The following is a 20,971-nucleotide window of genomic DNA, read 5'->3' as shown; positions in this document are numbered from 1 at the left end:
AAGAGGCCAGGAGTTCCTCAGGACCCCTTTGGCTTTCTCTATCTACCCCCAAATTAGCCTGTGTAGTAGGACCCGGACCCCTCTTTCAAAAAAGGGGTGACTTGACATTCACTTTAATCTTGGCTACTCTTCTTCCAAGATGACAGAAGGAGCTCAAGGTCAACTGACCAGGAACGGCATGTTGCTGATGAGTAGATGGCGAAGAGCCCAAGCTCCCGAATGCCACCAGGGTTCAGAACACAGCCTGGTAACCGGCAAATTAAGATCCGATGGCTTGAGGCCCTGTGGGATTTCCTTGGAATCTATTGTTCCTCTGGACTTCAAATACTGGCTGAATCTCTGGGCATCCTTTGTGAGACATTCAGGGGGTCCTCTCTCCTCTGGCCAGAAAGTGGAGAAGCATTTGCTCTGACTACTCCCTCGCTTTAGACACCTAGAGAAGTGGGAGCCATTGGACATTGCCTGTAAAAATTTAAAATGGTGGCTTCTGTGCATTCTCTTCTCTCCCGGACCCCAAACTCCTCTTTTCCCCTGTGGGGCTCTCTGCTTTAGACTTTGCCAAAACAGGGATTGCCATGGGTGGCACCAAGTCCAGGAGTTCAGGACCACGTGAGCATGGCCTGGGGGATGAAGTCTTCTTTCTGCCCAGGCATGTAGGGTAATCGTCCTCCATCTTCAGCTCCACTGGCTGCCAAACTATCACATCCATAAGATGCCCAAGGTTTGTGTCTCTGGACTCATAGTCAAGCCCCAGGAGACCTGGGCTCATGGGGAAGAGGTGGCAATAAAAGAACTGTTGTCTATTTTCTTCGGCCTCTGTAGGGCCGTGGTAGAAACTTCTGACTGTAGAGGAGAGTTGAGGGGCAGGTAGGTTTGGCCTGAGAGAGGCATGTGCTTCCTTTGGCCTTGGCTGTCTCGGCTGGCAGCTTTAGAAACCCATAGAAGAAACGAGAGGAGAGTGAAGCCCAAGCAGCTGGCCTGAGGGGGCCTGCTGGTTTCCTGGTGGGTAAGGGCAGAGGGCTCCTGGCCCAATAGGCAGGCAGCAGCTCTGGTCCCCAAGCCCAGCACGGGGACATGGGACATTCCTTCCAGTCTCCTTTGCTTTCCTCCACCCTGCCCCCAGGCCTGCGGTCCCCACCCTACTGGTGCCTAGGGGAATACGGGGGCCAATGACGTGCTGCAGGTCATGCTGTCCTTGCCTGGAAGCCGGCGATCATTGAACGTGTGCATGTTGATGACGGCGTCAGTCTTGACCATCATGGGAGGCTGCGGCTTGTGCTTGACCCGACGCTGGCAGGTGAGGGAGAAACGGATCTCGTCGGCCACAGTGCTGCAGAAGGAGCGCTGGATAGGGGTGGGAGGGAAGGGGGCACATGGGTGAGGCGTGGCCCTGCAACTCCAGCAAACTCCCACGCTTCCTCCCAAGCCTGTGCTAAGGTCACCGGTCTCTCCAATCCCTTCATCCCACCCACCCTCTGCTCCCGTAAGATAACTAGTTTGTGTAGCAGCCTATAGAGCATCGAGTTCTTGTTTTGGACACTAAGGTAAGTGGTATCATCTTATCTCCATTTACCGATGAGCAAACAGGCTCTGATTGGTAAGGACATTAAAATTTGAATTTACCTATCTGATTTCTCTCCACTAGATTCTGAGGACAAGAACCAACCAGTTTTCCTGCCATGAGCCTGGCCTTCACCACTGGTTCTGGCCCAGAGTTGGGGTTTAAGAAACACTTGATGACTATGTGGATGACCCCCTCTCCCCTGTGAGGGCTTCCAACTAAGGGGAGAGTCACTGCGCTCCCACTCAGGAAAGTCCAGCACATGTTTCTCAGGGTGGGCTCCTGGGAGGCAGGGCCCTGCGGGGCAGCTGGGTGGCAGTCACTTCCTCTGGCTTGGGTCCCTGTGAGTCCCGAGAGGGACAGCAAAGTACGGTATCGCCTGCAGGTCTCTGATGGCAGAGGTTGTCCTGCAGCGTGTCAGGAAGTCAGTGGGGGCTGTCAATGTCTCCATTTACCCAGCAAGAGCAGGGCGCCGGCACCCAGGAAGCTCGTATGCAGTCTGTGTGGTGCAGGGGAATGGGACTTGGCTTTGAATCCTGGCTCTGCCTCTTATCAGCCATGCGATTTCTCCAAATTCCCCCTTGTTTACCCACTAAATCCAGAATATCATCTCTCCTCACCTCCCTTTCTTCACTTGAAATTATTTATTGATCTCTTATTATGTGCCAGGCGCTATTTTAGGTATTAGGCATACAGCAGTGAAAATGACAGAATAAGGTCCTAGTCCTCAGGGAGTTTATGGTCTCGTGATGGGATGGAAACAGATACTAAACATGTGAACGAATAAAGAATTTCAGAGAGTGGTAACTATTACTAAGAGAATAAAGCAGCGGAATGGGATAGAGAGGGGTTGGGAGAATATGGTGCCCTGGGGGAAGAGCACTGTGGGTGGACAAAACAGCATGTGCAAAGGCCCTGAGGCTGAAACGTGCTTGGCGTGTTAAGGACTGAACAGGAGGCCAGTGTGTGCGGAGCAGAGTAAGGGAGGGAAGGGTGGGAAGGAGGAAGTCAGAGAAATGGGCAAGGACCAGATCCGTAGGCTTTTGGTTGGAATTTGGAGCTCATTCTGATTGTAATGGAAATTCCTATAATATTTCTTTTAACGTATCGTAATCTTTTTAGCCATTCCTTATTATTGGGCATTCAGTTATTTTTCCCATTTTTTTTTCATGAACTAATTAATATTTCAATGAATATCTTTGGAAATAAAACCACACATATAGTTGACCACTTCCATTTGGTGCATTGCTGACTCAGGCTTACTGGTTATAAAGGACTCCATTTCATTTTTGATGGTTGTAAAAGCTGCCTGTTTTTAATAGTCTCCTGTACATGTGACTGAACTGCAATCTCTTCCCACGCTGACCCTGTATCACTTTGAACTTCTCTGTGAGAGGTGCGTCCCTTAGCCCAGTGGCCCTCAGCTCAGGTGCACACTGAAATCACCCCATACACTTTCTTAAGATGCCGATTCCACCACGGACCAATTAAAATAGAATCTCCGGGAGTGAGGCCAGGGCATTAGCACTTAAAAAACTCTCTCCCTGTGATTCTAATTTGCTACCCGTATCCAGAACCACTGCCCAGCCACACTTGAATTAATCAGGCTGGTTGAGTCTACTTCTCCCATCTTAATGCTTAGGCCAGGTCTCTTAACCCTTTTCTTTGTTCAACTTTTGATTATGGAAATTTCTAAATATATACAGAAATAGTGGGAACGGTATAATGAACCCCTATGTCACCATCGCCCAGCTTCAACAATTACCCTGGAGGGTTTTGTGCAAGGGAATGACATAGTTCGAATCAAGTTTGAAACAAGGCACTCACTGGCTGTGGGTGGAGAGCGGATGGTAGAGAGGAAGAGTGGGCAGGAAGGCCTGACTGGAGGCTGTTGCATGGTCCAGCTGGAGATGATGGGGTGTGGCCTGGCGTGGAGCAATAGTGATGGGAAAGTGTGCTCAGAGTCAGTGCAGAGGTGGGGCTGGCCAGGCTTCCTGGTGGATGGGATGCAGGGTGGGCTACAGTGGAAATGGAATCAGACACCACCGTGTGCCTGGCACATACGAGGTGTGAGACCAGCATACATTCCGTTCTTCCATCTCCCTCCCTTCCCCGTGCAGGCGCCAGCTCGTGGGCTCACCTGTTCGCGCTCTGCTGTTTTGCGGAGCTTGTACACAAACTCGCCCACGGCCACCAGCACCGACAGGACCAGCCCGGCAGCCAGGACGATGAAGATGCCCCCGATCTTCTGGATCCCCAGGGCGCTGGCCTCCTTGTTTTCCTCCTCGGGACACCCGCTGCCCCGCCACCACTTCTCCTTCATGATGTGCAGCTTGTCCTCCTCCTGCAGCTGCAGAATGGCGATGGTCACCTTGTCCCGGTACGGGGAGCCTGAGCAGGGCAGAGCGGATCCCGGCTGTCAGCAGCATCCTGCCCCTTCCGTACGTCCCCGCCAACACCCTGATCAGTGCCAGGCACCATCACTCACCCTCCCAGTAAGCTCATAAAAAAGGGGGACTCTATTGCCTCTCTTTATATCTCTATGTGGCATTTGGATGGGAGGAAGGGTCCTGATTTGGAGTGGGGAGTCTTACCTATGAATCTCTGTCTCCACGGGCCCCCAGAAGGCACACTGTATCTGGGCTGCATCAACAGGGGTGAGGCCAGAGAGAGCAGTTGTGACCTTTCGATTGACCCCCACCTCTGTGTTTGTTTGCCCCAGTTCTCTGCTTAGGCCAGGACTGACCTCGCAAGGTACGTGCTCCGCCCCTTCATCTCTGGGCTGAGGGAATGCCACCTTTCTAGGCTCCGTGGGAGGAGCTGGGAGAAGGAGCGGGAGACTGCGTGTGGGAGTGGATGTGGGGGCCTTGCCCGGCCCCCCGCCCTCCCGCCGGCAGCCCCACTCTCACCCATGGGTGTGCCGATGCCGTAGCCCTTGGAGTCGATGAGGCCCCCGATCTGGGTGAGGTTGCAGTTCCTCTGGGTGACGTACTCGATGGTGGTGGACTCCATGAGCAGCGCGTAGTCCGCCGTCAGGGTCCTCTGGATGCCCTCCTCATTGTTCTTCACCAGCGCCGAGGGCTTGCTGCTCATGAAGGCCCACATCTTCTCGAAGGTGGAGATCTTGGATTTCTGGGCCACAAGGGGAGGAGCGATGCATACGCAGTTACTGAGCATACCAGGAGCCAAGCACTGCTCGCCCCGGGGACAAGGCTCAGGGCGTGTACCTCTGTCTCCAGTCCCCAGAGTGAGAACATTGCTCAGAGGTAGACACTGAGGCCCTGGAAGGGCAGGTCCCAAAACGCACAGATGGCAAGTGATAAAGCCGAGATTCAGGCTCAGGCCCAACCCCCTGGAAGCCCTGGGATCTTTGCGATGGCACAAGTGGTTTTCACACTGACTTTCATAAAGTCAATTTTCTTTCCTTAATATTTATGAAACAATTACACATGCAGGCCCTGTTCTATGTGCTTTACCTGCATTTACTCATTGATTCGTCACAGCAATCATAGGAGGCAGGTACGTTAGCCTCATTTTACAGATGGGCAAACTGAGGCACGGCTAAGTAACTTGCCTAAGGTCACTCAGATACTAAGTGGCAAAGCCAGGTTTCAGACCCAGACCATCTGGTTCCAGAGTCCATGCTCCTAACCACTGAACTGCACGGCCTCACAGAAACCACTGTGAGGGGAGACAGGGAGAGGTGGATGCCAATGAGGGCAAAGCTCGGTGGGTCCTGGGTCCCTCACTCCCACTTCAACCGAAGGGGCCCCCTCTGATGTACCGTGTCCCAGGGGGAGATTTTGTTCGAGGCGAGGTTGCTATTTGGTCTACCTCATTATAGTGAAAGAGAAGCAGAGTGAGAACTGCAGAGTAGGGAGAGGAGCAGGGGCAGTCAGAGCAGGTGCCTGCAGGCCCCCTATCCCCTCGTACCCAGAGCGTCCTGGGTTAGATGCTGCTGCGTGAATGGAACCAGCATCCCTAGGACTAGGCCTGCTGGGTAGGTAGCTGTACTTGCCCTGCCTGGCTGCGGAGACTCAAAGAGGACACTGGGGCTGGGAAAGGGGGCTGACACTGAATGTCCTCTGCTGCTAAGGAGAATGGGCAAACCGGAGTGCATGGCATTCATGAGATTTCTTGGGAACTTAGTGCCTGCCAGCGGCCGGCTTCCAGCAGCGATTGGCCCTGCCCCGCTGGTCCCAGGGGAGCGGGTGGTTCTGCAGGCCCCATTGTACCCACCAGTTTCCAAGTCTGGCTATGCCTGTCTGTGATGTCAGCCTGTCTGACTGGCACCCGGCCCAGCTCCGGTGTGCGTGATGGCACGGTTGTGCTCGAACAGGCTAGTGCAGGAATGGGGGATGGGCAGGGGGTGGGGAACAAGTTGTGTCTGCCAGGAGTCAGGGCAGTGGGGGTGGGGGGAAGCTGGGAAGAAAGTGCACCTTCTACTCTACAGGTGCTCCCTAGCTCTGTAAGGACTGTCCCTTCTGAAAGTGGCTCCTGGAGACTCAGGCACACCACGGGAGGAGGGGGACCTGGAGCAGCAGGCAGGACCCCACTGTGAATTCCATTTGAGCCCAGAATCTGTCAAGTACCAGTGATGGCTCCCTTTGGGCACAGGGTCTGGGGGAACCATCACAGATAAATGGCCCTTGCACCATCTGCAAATTTACTGACTCTGAAAGCCAAAGATCTGGGAGGGCTCCGATGCCTGGAGCTTCAGTGGGTTCCACCAGAGCAGCAAGCTGGCTGCTCCCAGCTCCTCAGGGGCCTCAGCCTGACCTCTTTCCAGCAGTTCTTGTTCTCCAGCTACTCCACCTCCACAGTTACTCTCTTACCTCTGCGACTCTTGCCTCAAACCTTTTGTGCTCTCTAGCTAGTCCATTTTCCCAACTACTCCTCCACCTCAGCAACTCCTGCAGCCCAGATGCCCCTCCCCCACTGCTACTATCGCCCTTAGAAACATTCCCAACTTCCAGCTCTCTGACTTCCTAGACACTTCCCATTTTTCTAGAAAATTTCTGATATCCAGACTCTCCCCTCTCCTCCAGCTTCTTTTATTCCTTAGGTCCTTTCTCATTCTATTACTTTTCCTGCCCAGATTCTCTGTGGTAGGAAGCTTCTATATGGCTCCAGTGATCCCCATCCCTGAGACTCCTGTCCTTGTGTCATCCCTATGCCTGCACGTGGGATGGCCTAGAGACTTGCTTTTAACTCCCCACAGCAGCAATGGTATGTCACTCCAGCGACTGGGTTATGTGAGACTGTATTATCATCTTGCTTGTACTCTCTCTTGCTGCCCTGAAGGAAGCTGGCTGCCATGCTGTGAGTTGCCCCACGGAGAGGACCACATGGCAAGGAAGGGAGGGCAGCCTCTAGGCAACAGTCCACAGAGAACTGAAGCCCTCGGTTCAACAGCCAAGGAGGAACTGAATCCCGTCAGTCGCCACATGAGTGAGCTTGGAAGCAGAGCCCTGAGATGACTGCAGTACTAGCTGACGACGCCTTGAATGTGGGCTGTGAATGGAAGGTGGCCTGTGCGAGACTCTGTGCAGAGGATCTAGTTAAGCTACGCTAATTCCTGAGCTGCAGATGGTGCGATCACAATGGTGCCGTTTTTTAAGACACTAAGTTTTGTGTGATTTGTTATGCAGCCACAGATAACTGATACACTCTCTTTCACACAAGCTGCTTCTGTTCCTAATATCATTGCTTTTTCAGTTAATCAATGCTGACTATTCCTCTAATAATGTTCCCTTTCCAAGTCTTATCCACCTTATCCAAGTCTAATCATCCCTGTTTACCAGGTACACATGCTCCTCGGATACTCTGCCCTCCTGGTTATTGTAACTAAACACTATTCTCCCATCAGGGGCTTCAGCACCTCAGCTCCTTTTCCATCTCAGTCTCTCTTGCTTTCCAAATTTTCCTTCTACCAGAGCTTGGAACAAAGGGTTGATGAGGCCATCAGGGCTCGGCTCCCCTTACACTTTCAAGGCATGCATGCAATCCATCCATTCACCATGCCCTCATATAATGGTCTTACCCACACACTATGTACTAATTCATTCAACTATCTGACCATCCTCTTATCCTTTTACCTATTTATCCATCCATTCATCCATCTATCCAACCATCTGTCCATCTATCCATCCTCTTATCTATCTATCCATCACCTAACCACCCATCCACCTTACTCATTTTACCTAGTTACTCTCCCACTCACAGTCAGCCATTGGTAAAACCTTGAGCCCTGGCAAAAGTAACTTGACAATGAACCATTCAGGGAGACTTGCCCCACTCCTTCTGTCTCAGAATAGGATAAGAATTTCTCCTCTTTCTGAAAACTCCTTCCTGCATCCTCCCCCTGACACCCCATTCCTCCTATACGTAGGTCTCCCTGACATCAATACATATGCTCTTCCCAATGACACTACAACGTAAATAGAGACAGAAATTCGCAGTGGGGACTAGAGTGTTGAAACCAGTAGGCTTTGAGGAAAGACACATGAAAGCCTCCAGTGGGTAAAGGAACAGAATGAGGTAGATGGGAGAGGACACCAGAGAGATTGGGTCAGTTAAGATGCGAGGGGACAATGAGGCATGAAGCTGGCTGTGATGGTTTCAAGGGGTTCTTCTCTGTCAGCTCCGGTGTTAACAAATTCACGACCTCCGTCACTTTTAGGCAGATGAGTCTGAAATCTGCTTCCCTAGAATGGCCACTCACTGTGCTTGTCCTATATCTTGGGGTCCCCATTCTCAAACACATCCACTTGTGGTCTCTGTTCCCCTTAAGTTCTATCCTTCTGTCCTTGGGCGATTCCAGGCACCCCTTTCCCTCTGGCATGTCTGAAGCAGGGGGGCATACAACTACCGCCCCTCCTCGAGTCTTGGGCCCCTCTCTCATCTCCCTGGGCCTGGTCATCAGAGGGCTGAGTTCCGATCATGGCCTGAGCTGTAGTCAACATCCCATACCTATGGCTTCTGAGTCATCCCTCCTGTCCCAGCTCCTGTGGGAACCTTAATAAGCATTGCTTCAGGGCCAGTCACACAAATCAATTAATGGAATCATTTGGAGCAGCCAATACAGGGCGATGTGCCAGGCTGGAGAGAGTTTTTTTTATCAGTAAAATTGGCAAGAAAGTAAGTTTCAGGCTCACGACTTTCAAATCCAGCCTCCTCTAAGAAGTAAATTGATTTTCCCCAACTGAAGATACTTAATCTTGAGAATTTAACATTTCTGTACAAGAAAATGTATGTATGTGTGTGTGTGTATATATATATATATATTCCGAGGGAAGCTGAATCTTGAAAATGTATGTGTGTGTGTGTATATATATATATATTCCGAGGGAAGCTGAATCTCGGGGAACATGTGCAGGGAGGCAGTGGCAATGTGGTTCTATGAGAGACGGGGTATTTTCCACATTGGAAAAGAGACCTTTCTTACAGTAATTGGCTTTCTTATCTTTCTTATCCCTGGGCGTGGAGTCTTTGGCCTTATTGGATCCCCATGCTCAACCAGTTAATTATGTCTCTCGCCTTAAGGAGGCCTCCTTAAGCTCAATGTCTCTGTCCATCTGGCCACAACAGACTCGTTGACCCTCCAGCCCAGAAGCAGCCCCTGCTGTCTGTACATGCCCCTGAGGCTTGGCTGTGTGGGGGTGCAGGCTGGGCCCTGTGGGAGGTAGTCAGGAGGCGAGGGCTGCAGGTTAGGGGTGGAGCAGTGGTGGGAGGTGTCAGCTCCACTGCATGGACTCTGGTGTCACACCAACCTGAGTTTAAATCCCAGCTCCTTCTGTAACCACAGGCAGGTGACATCACATCTCTGAGCCTCACTTTTCACACCTTTACACTGGGGGTTAGCTTAGCACACAGCCTGGCCCCTAGGAAGTACTCTCAGTAAGCGCCTGGCATCATTATTTCTCTCTAAGACTCCTTAACTCTCTTTAAGGCTCAGTTTTCTCATCCAGAAATGGGGGATAGTAACTTCTATAGTACAGAGTTGCTACAGAAATGAAATGACACAATACTCAGTGGTAGAAACGCCACTGCTGACAGGAGCCATGCAGGCTACTGTAATAAGTAAAGAATGCTGAGCGGAATTCTGATAAACTGGAGAGAGCCATGGCCTCTCAGCAACTGACAATTGCTGCTCTGCAGGAAAGCTGGTTCAATGATGCTCCATCTTTCACATTTTTAAGAAGCTGGAAATGTGCATTTTTTTAAAAGAGAAAATCTCCCAATTTTAAAATGCTGGCAACTAATTAAAAATATAAGCAATGCATCGCCCTCAAAATCATATCTGTAGGCCTAATAGGGCTGTGTATCACCAGTTTCAACAATAAATAATAAAAACAGTTAGCATTTATGGCATGTGTACTCTGTGTCAGGTGCTGTTCTAAGCTGTTTATATGAATTATCCCCTTTAATCTCAATAACTCTAGGAGGTGGGTACTATACCTATTTCACAGATGAGAAAACTAAGAGAGGTCCTCAGTAACTGAGTGGTTTTCAATCACTTCCCAGCATCACCCGCCTTCCCCCTGCACCTGTCGCTGCTCCCCTGCCTGCTCGCTCTGGGTCCCCTGTTCCGAGGACCTCTGTGCTCTTCCTGAAGTGCTCAGTTCTGTGCAGAGGTGGATGGCTACCCTATGATAGAGGCACCAGTGACCTTTACAAAGGCCCAATCCAGAGGGGCCTGGAAGAAGTGTCTCCAGGTGTCCACTGGCTGGGCCCTCTCCAGTGTGCTCCCTTTTGGGACAATGGGACAATAGGAGAAAAGGGTGCAGCCTCCTTCCCAGTTTTCTGGGTCAGCCAACTGGAGGTGCATCCAGAGGAGAGAGGTTTGGATTTAAGGGTCCCTGTGAGCCTGGCACTGAGCTAACAACTGGACATATCACAGCTCATTGAATCCTTTTGTTAATTGCCCTTTTGTTAATCCTTTTGTTAATTGTTATACAGGTGAGCAAATTCAGGCTCAGAGAAGAAGTGACACGACTTGCCCAAGGTCATCCAGCAGAGACAACAGCCAAGCCTCCAGTCCTGGTCTGTTTGACTTTAAGGCTGATGTGGCCTGACTGTGCCAGGTGCACCCCACTGAGCTCTGTCTGGTCATTGCATTTTGGTCCTCGGACCCTACTTCTGCCTGAAGGCAGGGCTAAGGCACCATCGGAGAGGCCAGCAGACAGGTCAGGAGAAACTGGAAGGTGAGATTGGGGAGCACCCTTCTGTGTGCTCTAGATCATGGAGTGCGTGTGTATTGAATGGCCTCTCATAGTGCCTTCTCGGCCCAGGTGCTAGGATGGGGCAAGGCTGTGCAAGAGGAGGATTTGACAATGCCAGGGACCTGGGATGCCTGGAATTCTTGGCCACCAGCTCCCATCCCTTTCCCAAGTGGCTGTCTCTCACACACGGCCCCACCCACATGTGATATGACTCCCCCCACCAAAGAAGGCTCAATCTTGGGAGAAGCTGTCTTCTGACATTCTCTCCCTTCAAAGCTGCTCAGCCTTCCCTGCAAAGAACATGCTTCGCCAACATTCTCCCTTACATTTTGCCTACATATTTCTACAGCCAAACAGTGCTTTGAAAGGCCTCCTTTTTCATCTCCTAATTAATTTTTATCTGCCAAGACGGCGGGAGGACAACATAGGAGACGCCGTTTGTGATGTCTGCTGCTCCCTGACAACTCTTCAAATGAAGTTTCCTTTGGAATGATGGGGCTGCCTCTAGCCATGCGTCTCCCAGGCTGCAGGGGTGGGGGGAGGATGGTGAGGGATCTGGAGCTCGCCGGAGAGCCCAGCATCCCTGTCTTTGGATAGGAATGCGTTCTTTCCCTCATGTTCTTCTCTTAGCTGGGGGGCTGTTTAAGATGGTTTGCAGCCTGACTAGGAACACAGGCTAACCACAGAACTGAAGTTCATCTGCCTGTATTCTAGGACATTCAGGGCTGCCACCTTCTTGGTTCACGTCCTCAACACGGTCTCCTGCATTGGCTCCACTCGGCTCCCGCCATCTTTTAATTCCATCTTTTAATTCAACAATGGCATTCTCTCTCTCTCTCTCTCTCTCTCTCTCTCTCTCACACACACACACACACTCAGTTATCAGATAGACTATCTCATTTATTATTTTAGCAACTACAATGTGCCAGGACTGGTCTAGGCTGGGAATACAGCTCAACTGACTGTGGCTTCACTCTTCCCCAGCTGACTCCTGGACTGGCTGGCTCCTTAGAGAAGTGATATGGACATAATGACAAAGACATAGACACCAGAGCCAGATGGCTTGGGTTTCAAATCCCAGCTCTGCATTTCACTAGCTTGATTTAGGCAAGTCAGTGTAAACTCAGGTACTTTCTGAGCCTTACTTTCATCATGTGTAAAACAGAGATAATAATAATCTATCATCACAAGTCTCTATCTTCTAGGTTGTTATGAGGAAGATATGAGTAAATACAATAGCCACCCTTATCAGTGGTTTCACTTCCAAAGGTTTCAGTTACCTGCAATCAACTGCAGTCTGAAAATATTAAATGGTGAATTCCAGAAATAAACAATTCATAAGATTTAAATTGCATGTGTTCTGAATGGCATGATGAAATCTTGTGATGTCCTGCTCTGTCCTGCCCAGGACATGAATCACCCTTTGTCCACTGTATCCACACCGTATAAGCTTCCCGTCCATTAGTCACTTAGCAGCCGTCTTAGTTATCAGAATAATTGTCATGGCATCACGGTGCTTGTGTTCAAGTAACCCCTATTTTACTTAATAATGGTCTCAGAGAGCAAGAACAGTGATGCTGGCAATTCAGATATGCCAAAGAGAAGCCATAAATTGTATGTATATATAGGAAAAAGCCAGAATGTATAGGAAAAAACCAGAATGTATAGGGTTCGATACTACCCGTGATTTCAGGCATCCACTAGGGGTCTTGGGATGTATCCTCTGTGGATAACGGGGGGCCTGCTACACGGGTAAAATGCTGGGGACATGCCTGGCACTTAGTAAGTGCTCAATAAATGTTATCATTATTGTTGACTTTGTCATTGTCTCCTGGACATCTCTGGGTATTCCTGGAGCTGATCCCTGTTCCACCCTAGTGCCAGTCTTGCCATATATACTCATGGGCAGGGGAGGGGACCACCCCTCCAGAAGAAGACCCTAGAGTGATTGTGGGAGAGGGCAATGTGCACAGACAGAATATCTGACCTTCCATTCTGGCTCCACCATTGATTGGCTCACAGGCAGATCACCTAGCCCCTCTGGGCCTCTTTCTCCAGGTTAAACTCAGGTTTCCTTCCAGCTCTTACTTGAAAGTGGAATAAAGAGGAGACCACTTGGCTTGGGGCTGGGGAGGTATGACTATGGAGAGCGGGAGGAAGTTTGTCCAGGGATCTTCTGAGAGAATGTTGTACTTCCAGCTCCTCATCCAAGGAAGTGTTAATGTATCCATATTCAGGTCTTTTCTGCCTACATAACAAGTCTCACTTCTGCTGCCAATGAAAGGGAGCCTGGGCAAGGAGAGCTTCACTGGAATTAAAGCAGGAGACAAGGTAGCCAGACATCAAGAGGAATTAATTGATGATCAAGAGAGTAAGGAAGAGAAGTTGGTTCTTCAGGGTGTTGTAGAGATGCTGTTTCTGGCAGGAGGCCCCTGTGAGCCTGGGCCTTAAGTATCAGCATCCTAGCTGGGTGGCAGCATCTGAGACCCTCCCCTACCCTCCTCACCATGCCATTTGCAGGGAAGGTGGGCGAGGGCAGAGCAAGCTGCGAGAAGTGCTGCTTGATGCTGAGGACAGTGGCTCGGTGGGGAGCTGGGCCTAGGCTCTGGGAAACCAGTTGGAGCATCTTAGCATGGAGGGAGGCAAGGGCGCCCAATCAGCAGCAACGAGCCTGCACTGGCCTTATTTACGCCCCTGCCCTTTGATCAGGAGCCCTTCTTAGAGATGTGTTCATGAGTAGTGCACGAGAGATGCTCTGGCACAGATGGCTGGGCTACAGCCTGGGGATAGGCATGAGCAGGCACGCATGCACACACACACATACACATGCACATGAGCACGCATGAATAGGATGTTATATACACATGCAGACACACATGTGTGCAGTAGCCATCACACACACACACAAGCTATTACACACAGAGGCCCACCCGCCCACTAATTTTAGCATTCCCATGGAGACATTTAAATAGACGGACCTGCATATACTCTCCATACATATATACATGTACACACACTGGCACATACTTGTATATACTCATAGGCACATTTCCACATGCCCAGATCACAGAGGTGCATGCGTACATATGCTCACTGGTACACATACCACACATACCTACATGTAGACACTCACGCCCAAACACAAACACGCGTGCACTCACACAGGCAGACTCTTGTGCACGGGCACATGTGAGCACACGTATGCACACGAATGCACATTTCCATGTATTACACACTGCTATATGCACACTCTCATGCATCACATACTCGCATACTACTCACACTCATGAACGCATACACAGGGTCGCAGAGAGCTCCTGACGTGCCTATGACCATGCTTTTCCTTCCTCCTCACTCTAAATACACGGTAGTGACCTCTTAGGAAGCCCGCATTTGTTGCTCTCAGTGGCAACAGCAACATCCAAAAAGGGAGCCCTTTTCCTCTCTCCTTTTTCTTTACTAAGAAGCTGCTTCTGCCCTTAAGGAGGGACATAAGGAGGCTGGGGTGGGAGAGAGTGCTGGTGGGGCTCCCGTGCCCAGGTGGGAGAAGGCTTTCCCACCTGACTCCTTCCTTCTCTCCTCATTTAGGCCCCATTGCAGGCTCAATTCATCCCTCAGAAACAGCCTGGAAGGAGGCAAGGGCTGGGGCCGGGGAGCCAGGCCCAGAGGAAAGGGACCAGGCTTCCAGACTGAGAGTAATTAACTAGTAAGTAAATAAATGAATATGTGAAACTACAGCCACAGAATTCCCAAATCCTGACCACTTTCTGAGAAGTAGGGCAGTGGTTCTCAAAGTGTGGTCCCTGGACCAGCAGCATCAGCATCGTCTGGGAACTTGTTGGAAATGCACATTCTTGGCTCCACCCCAGACCCACTGAACCAGAAACTCTGAGGCTGAGGCCCAGCAATCAGGGTCTGCCCAAGCCTTCCAGGTAATTTGGATGCACACACAAATCTGAGAACCATAATCTAGAACATGAGCCTGGGAGGACTCCAGACCTGGGTCAGCATCTGGCTTCTTCAGCTGTGAGTCTTGGGATAAGCCACTTAACTGCCCTGAGCCTCAGGTTCCACATGTGTAAAGTGAAAATAATTGTAGTACCTACTCACAGGATTTGCCATGAAGATTAAGTGAAGCAAGCATTTAGCACAGTGCCTGGTTCACTGTAAGCTCTTGGTAGTGGTAGCAAGAACACTTACAGCTACTGGTTCTCTGGGTCAGCCAGGCTCCTAAACCCTCCGCCACTCTAGTTGAAGATGAAAAAACATTGGGGATCTGAGCCAAATGCCTTACTAAGTAGGAGGAGCAGCAAAGTCATAGCCAGATCCCCATCAGAGCAGTAACCTAAGCAGGTGACAGGGGCTTTATCTGGACACCAGTGTTCCTAGAGTGTAACATGCTAAGGAATGTTCATATATACATGTTTAAGTTTTAAGCTTCCTCCATTCCTTGGAGGATGTGCCCCTTGTCGCCCTCTCAGTGGTGGAGAACTCACCCCCAAGCCCAGGGCGGCCTTGTGGAGATGGATGCAGCTGTGCCCCAAAGCCAAGAGCAGGGAGCCCACTGGCTTCAGGGCCTGTTTGTGCATCTGGCTTGACTTCTCCTTCCTTCTTCTCCAGCCTCATCTCCTCACCTATCCTCCTCTGATGACTTAAGAAAAGGCAGCACATTCACACTGCTTGTCCCCAGTATGGAAACTTAGGATTTGTGCTGAAACTAACCACATCACTGTGGCTTCCCAAAGTCAACTGGTCCCTAGCAGGGAGGGGCTGAGCCCTGGGGATTTCTAGCTCCTTGGCTCTGTGTGGTTAGGGAAGGACAGTAAAGGCTGTGGGAGGGGCAGCTTGTGGTGCTGAGTGGGAGGGAGAGGGCCTCACCTTGAAGAAGGTCATGGTGGCCCCATCCTTGACAGCCCCATACTCGATTTTGGTTTGCTTGGCCAGGTCATCAGCGGAGTCAATGGGCGATTCCATGCGCTCCACAGTCAGAAAGGCGGCCAGGTTGGCCGTGTAGGAGGAGATGATGATGAGCGTGAAGAACCACCAGATGCCACCGATGATGCGTGTGGACAGGGCTTTGGGCATCAGTTCAGACCCTGGGAGAAGGGAAGAGACAGATGTTTTCTGGCAATGTCCAGACCAGGGCTGCTCAGGTCCTCTGGGTGGGGGACCCACCAACAATCTAACAATAGTCGAGACCTTCTGCCTAGGCCAGTGGTTCTCAAAGTGTGGTCTCTGTACCAGCAGCGTCAGAATCACCTGGGCACTTGTTAGAAATGCACATTCTCGGGCACCACCCAGAACCAACTGAATCAGTAATCAGGGGCAGGGCCTCACAATCTGGGTTTGATAAGCCCTTTAGGTAACTCCGATGCTGGCTAAAATTTAAGAACCATTGCTGTGGAACAGGATGCACAACATTTCACCGGCTCGTCAGACCCTTTGATGCTTTTCCATGGACCTCTGTGTGGTCCCAGGTTCAGAACACACCTGGGACTCAGAACCCCTGGGTTCTTGAGTGAATCCGGCTCCTGACTCTATGTAGGATCCTGTGCCAGACTCCTCCCCTCTCCAGGACTCTGCAAAGCATGGAGTATTGTCCTTCCTCTGTCCCAGCCTCATACAAATACTATGATGCTGCGATGATATAATTTGAGAGAAATTGTGTTGGAAATACAAGTGTTATACAAACACGAGATTGCTATGTGGTACTTTGCAGGAGAAAAATCAACATTTTTTGAAGCTCTTTGCTGAAATAGATCACTCTTCTTCCTCGACCTTGGGTGTGGGGCACAATTTAGATGAAACCTTCTAACTGAAGTAATTAACTAGGCAGCTTTCAAGAGATTTAAATAGCAAGTGACTCCTGAACTTTCCAGAATATTTGGACCTTCAATCTGAAAAGCATCTGCTTTGATATAGACGATTTTTTTTTTTTCTCAAAGAAATCACTCAAGGGAGAGGTTTTCAAATACACAACTATTTTTCTCCCTCCTAATCAAAACCTCGCAGGGAATACATCAGGGGCCAGTGCTTTGAATAGCAGCAGGAGATGGAAGAATTGAGAAGCTATTACTGCATTGATGGGGCTTCCAGGACTTTCCTAACTGTCACTGAACAAAGATGATGGACAAAGAAGCAAGGTGAGGCTTCGGGACACTCATTAATAGTGGGGACAGAATGAGGCACTTCCCTTGAGAGCTGCCTGTCACTTCCCACCAAGGCTCCTTAGCTTCCTCTCCCAACCAGCCAGCCCTAGCCTCACTTACCTGGCTCTCCCCCAGATTGCTCCAAGCAAGGGCTAGAGCTGCCCAAAGGGAGAATGACTTATTTTAGTTGTTTGCTTGGCGAGCTCTGCCAGGCTCTGTTGGACCCTTACCCAGGCCCAAGTGCCAGTCTTGGCCTCTGTCAGATCTTGGCCTGTGAGATCACTCAGGTAAGGGGCAGATTTATCTTTCTTCCTGCTCTTTCATTCAAGTACCCAGCACAGGGCTTGGCAGGTAGTGGGCAAGGACACAATGGGATAATATTCATTCATTTATTCATTCACTTGTTCAGCATTTGCTGGCGGATGTCTACTGAGGACCAGTGTTTGTGCTGGGTCTTGAGGATACACACAGGTGAGTGAGAACAAGGAGATTTTCTTTGCTCCCTGATCCCCTTGCCTCTCATGCCCCCTTGTCACCCATTTCCCCTCAGTGGGGCTCTAACACAGGCAGAGATTTGAGTTTTTCCATTTTCCAAGATAAGAGGCTCTGGCCATGTGACTGATAGGCAGAAGCAATGGGCACATGGCTTCTGGTCGGCAGGGCTGGTGGTGGGGTGGGGGCAGTGTTCTCCCTGGAGGTCTTTCCAGCCTGGGGGCCCTTTCTATCCCTCCAGCCTCTGGTGTCTCTTCACCACACTCCTTGAAGCCAAAGCAGATGCTCTGCTTTCTGAGATATTTGAGCAGCTGCAGATATTTCTAAAGGGTGGGCCACCAGCCTAGGGTCAGGTTCAATACATTGGCCCTCCCTCAAGAGGATGTAAGAACATGGTGTCTTTCAGTGTATCCCATCTCCGATGCACTCAGGCTAAAGTCCTCACCTCAGATATGACCCTTCCTACTCCCAGGCTCCCCACAGCCAGGCAGTCACTAAGTCCTGTCCCTGTCCATCCCTGTCCTATACCCCATGGCCACTACCTCAGTTAAGGTCTCATCATCTCATTCCTGTCATGGCGTCCCACCCAGCCTCCCTGCCTCCAGTCTCCCCCCATCCTCAGCCCAACTTTGCTCATCCAGGTGCTATGGTGGTGAGGCCATTGGTGGGGTCAGCCCCAACAAGTAGGATGCTCTATATCCACCTCAGCTGAAGCAGGAGAGGCTGGGGATGAGCCCAGCATATCACGAGTGGGGATGACTTATCTGCTTTAGCCTTGGAACCTGAACTGGCCCAGACACGTAGTGGTAAAGGGCAGGGATATGGGGCAAGGGCACACACCTGGGTGTCCAGGTGTCTCCAACCTTGAGATGGCTCAGCAGGTCTGAGGCTGTCCTGGAGGGTGGGCTGACTGCTGACTCCATAGAGGCTGGGCCTCCTCATTGAGAGAGGGAGAGGAGAGGCCCTGGGGAGAGGCGACCCCCTGGGGATGGGGCACATACCTTGCTGCATCAGGGACCCCATTCCGAACCAGAAGCTATTTAGCAGAGTGAAGTTGTTTTCCACCACTTCAGAGCCAGGGTTGCAGGGGTGAGCATCGTACCACTCGTAAGGGCTGAACCTGCAGCAGGAAGAGGGAGGCAGTGAGGGTGAGCTGCTGAGAGATGGGAGGGAAGGTGAAGAGGGATGGGGTGTCCATGTCACACCAGCCGGCGGTTTAGCAAACATTGATGTGCTGACCACTTTAGAATCAATTTCCTCATTGTTCTTCTAGGGAGGCAGGCAATGGGAAATCAGGGCCAATTTGCTTCTTATTCTTTATTGTTAGTGCCTTTTGCTGGTTATAAAAGTAATTCAGCAGTATCTCTTAAAATTAAAAGTGCCCATGTCCTTCAACCTAGCGATTCTGTGACTCATTATCCATCCTTGAAAAAACACTCCTACGTGAGCATAAAGAGAAGAGCATGAGGTTGTTTATCAAAGCATTGTTTGTAATAGCAAAAAACTGGAAACAACCGAAATGTCCTTCAATAGAGGAACGATGAAATAAACTATGCCTCAACCATACTCTGAAATATCATGCAGCCGATAGAAGAGAACGAGACACTTCTAGATGTACTGACAGGGAAGGATCTTCAACTCATATTGTTTGGTTAAAAAAAAAAAGTGATAAAAATAAGAACAATATGATCATATTTATATAAATAGATTCCCGAAGACAGGGCGATCCATCTTCATGTACATTTGTATATAAATGCGTATAATAAGTTCGGAAGAATCCGTACCTTAAAAAGATTAGTGTTTTCCTCTAGAGGGGGGAAGTTAGAACAGTAGAAGGAATTTTAGGGATGCCTGTTGCTTTACGTGTTTCGTATACATTTAAAAAAATGAGAATGGGCTTTTGAATTACTTGAATCATTTATTATTTATTTATTGTTTATTGCTATCTTTATTATGTATTTATATTTTTGAATTACTTGTATATTGCTTAAGAACTTAGAGTGAGAAAAAGTAAAATACACTCTTCCTAAAACATTCCAACGGTAGAAGTGTAGGATACAATGAGAAAGTGAGAGTGCTCCATGATCCTGCCCCCGGGACAGAACAGCGTGCTACATAATTTTTCAGGTTTTTCTCTTTGAATGTACAAATGCGTAAAATTGTTACTCGAAGCCTCCCACTGCCTTCTAAGGAAGAGAAGTTCTGATAACTGAAGGGGTCTTTTGTTATGGTGGGAGTTTCCGTTGAGGAAATGTAACGTGGAGGAAGCTGGAGCAGTCTGGAGAGATGGAGAGACCCTGGAGGAAGTCATGAAGCAGAGTATCCTGGTGTTGGAAAAATGCCTTACACAACGCTACACCCCTGGCGGTAGGCAGGCACAGGCCTGGCCACGCCAATTTGCAAGATGGACAAACCCTGGGCCATGCCGGTGCTGCCATGGAGTGCATCTGGGAATCTGCCCACCTTTGGAGACCCCATCTCTTGGGCAGCTGTGTCCAGCTCTCCAGCAGTCAGCATGGAGTGGTACAAAGAACACAAGCCACATGCACTGTGCAGATGCGCTGTGCTTGACCCCAACGGTGTTGTAAAAAATCAAATTCATGGCTACGTAGAAAAGCCATGAGGTGTCACGTCAAAGTCTCAATCTCTCTCTAAAAATCATGAAACTCTGCAGCGCTGGCACCCATCCTGCCTAGCGCATCTCCTGGAGCTGAGTAGGGGCTGCCTCTTTCGCCAACTGTGTTCCCTCCGGTTTGCTTCAGTCCCCATCACTCCCGCTGCCCACCACTCAGCCTGCTTCACTTGCTCATGGTTCCTGTCTGGCTCTGGCAGGCACCTCCATTTGCCACCCCTGATTTGAAGTCCAACAGGTCTTGGTTTGAAGCCTAACTCTGCCAAGAAACAGCTTTCTGACTTTGAGCAATGGCTTAAACTTTCTGAGCCTCAGTTTCTGCTTCTGTAAAGTGGAGATAATTATACCCACCTCATGGGACTGTGTAAGGATTTGACGGGATGGGTGTAAATTGTGTCATATGAGTGCAACACAATGTGACACTTGTACTAAGATGCTGTCTGTGGCTCTGTCTGTGGCCAAGACCCTTGTCTCTCTCCTCTCTCCTTATGTGTCCCATGTCATTCCAGCAGCTCCAGAAATCCCATCTCTCCCAAAATGTCTCCCCAGCCTAATTTTGGGAAGGGATCTCCTACTTACCTGGCCAGAAGGGATGGGGTATACAGCAGGCATGGCTGCCAGCAGCTGATGAAAGGCCAGGAATGGGAGGAGGATGGGATGCACATCAAAGGGGCAGAACTGATGCTGGAAAAGCCTGAGCTGTTTTCAAGGGGGTGGGGAGCTGAGAGGCCGGTTGAAGCTGCTAAATTTATGGTGAGAGCTGCGGAGAGTGGCTCCTGGCTTTCAAAGTCTTATTAGACCATTAGAGACAAGATGCATAATGAAGGCCTCTCCGTGGCAGGCTGGGCTGCTGGCTGGGAGGGTACGCAGGCAGCCCCAGGCCGACAGGCAGCGAAGGGCTTTTGCAGCAGGA

General features: G+C 50.2%; 1 protein-coding gene across 1 annotated transcript in view; it reads right to left on the bottom strand.

Moving 5' to 3' along the window:
• Positions 1–321: 321 nt before the first annotated feature.
• Positions 322–20,971, bottom strand: part of GRIK3 (glutamate ionotropic receptor kainate type subunit 3) — a 207,375-nt gene continuing 186,725 nt past the window's right edge. Inside the window, exons 12-16 of the mRNA XM_006924232.1 lie at positions 18,428–18,546; positions 15,664–15,881; positions 4,471–4,693; positions 3,702–3,952; positions 322–1,344 (exon numbers count right to left, since the gene is read on the bottom strand). Of these exons, the coding sequence (XP_006924294.1) occupies positions 1,150–1,344; positions 3,702–3,952; positions 4,471–4,693; positions 15,664–15,881; positions 18,428–18,546 (1,006 nt within the window). The 3' untranslated portion in view covers positions 322–1,149. The remainder of the gene's footprint in view (positions 1,345–3,701; positions 3,953–4,470; positions 4,694–15,663; positions 15,882–18,427; positions 18,547–20,971) is intronic.

This window comes from Pteropus alecto, unplaced genomic scaffold (assembly GCF_000325575.1).
Source record: "Pteropus alecto unplaced genomic scaffold, ASM32557v1 scaffold39, whole genome shotgun sequence".
Classification (NCBI taxonomy): domain Eukaryota; kingdom Metazoa; phylum Chordata; class Mammalia; order Chiroptera; family Pteropodidae; genus Pteropus; species Pteropus alecto.
Note: the sequence above shows the minus strand (reverse complement) of the source record. Positions and strands in the feature narration are given on the sequence as shown.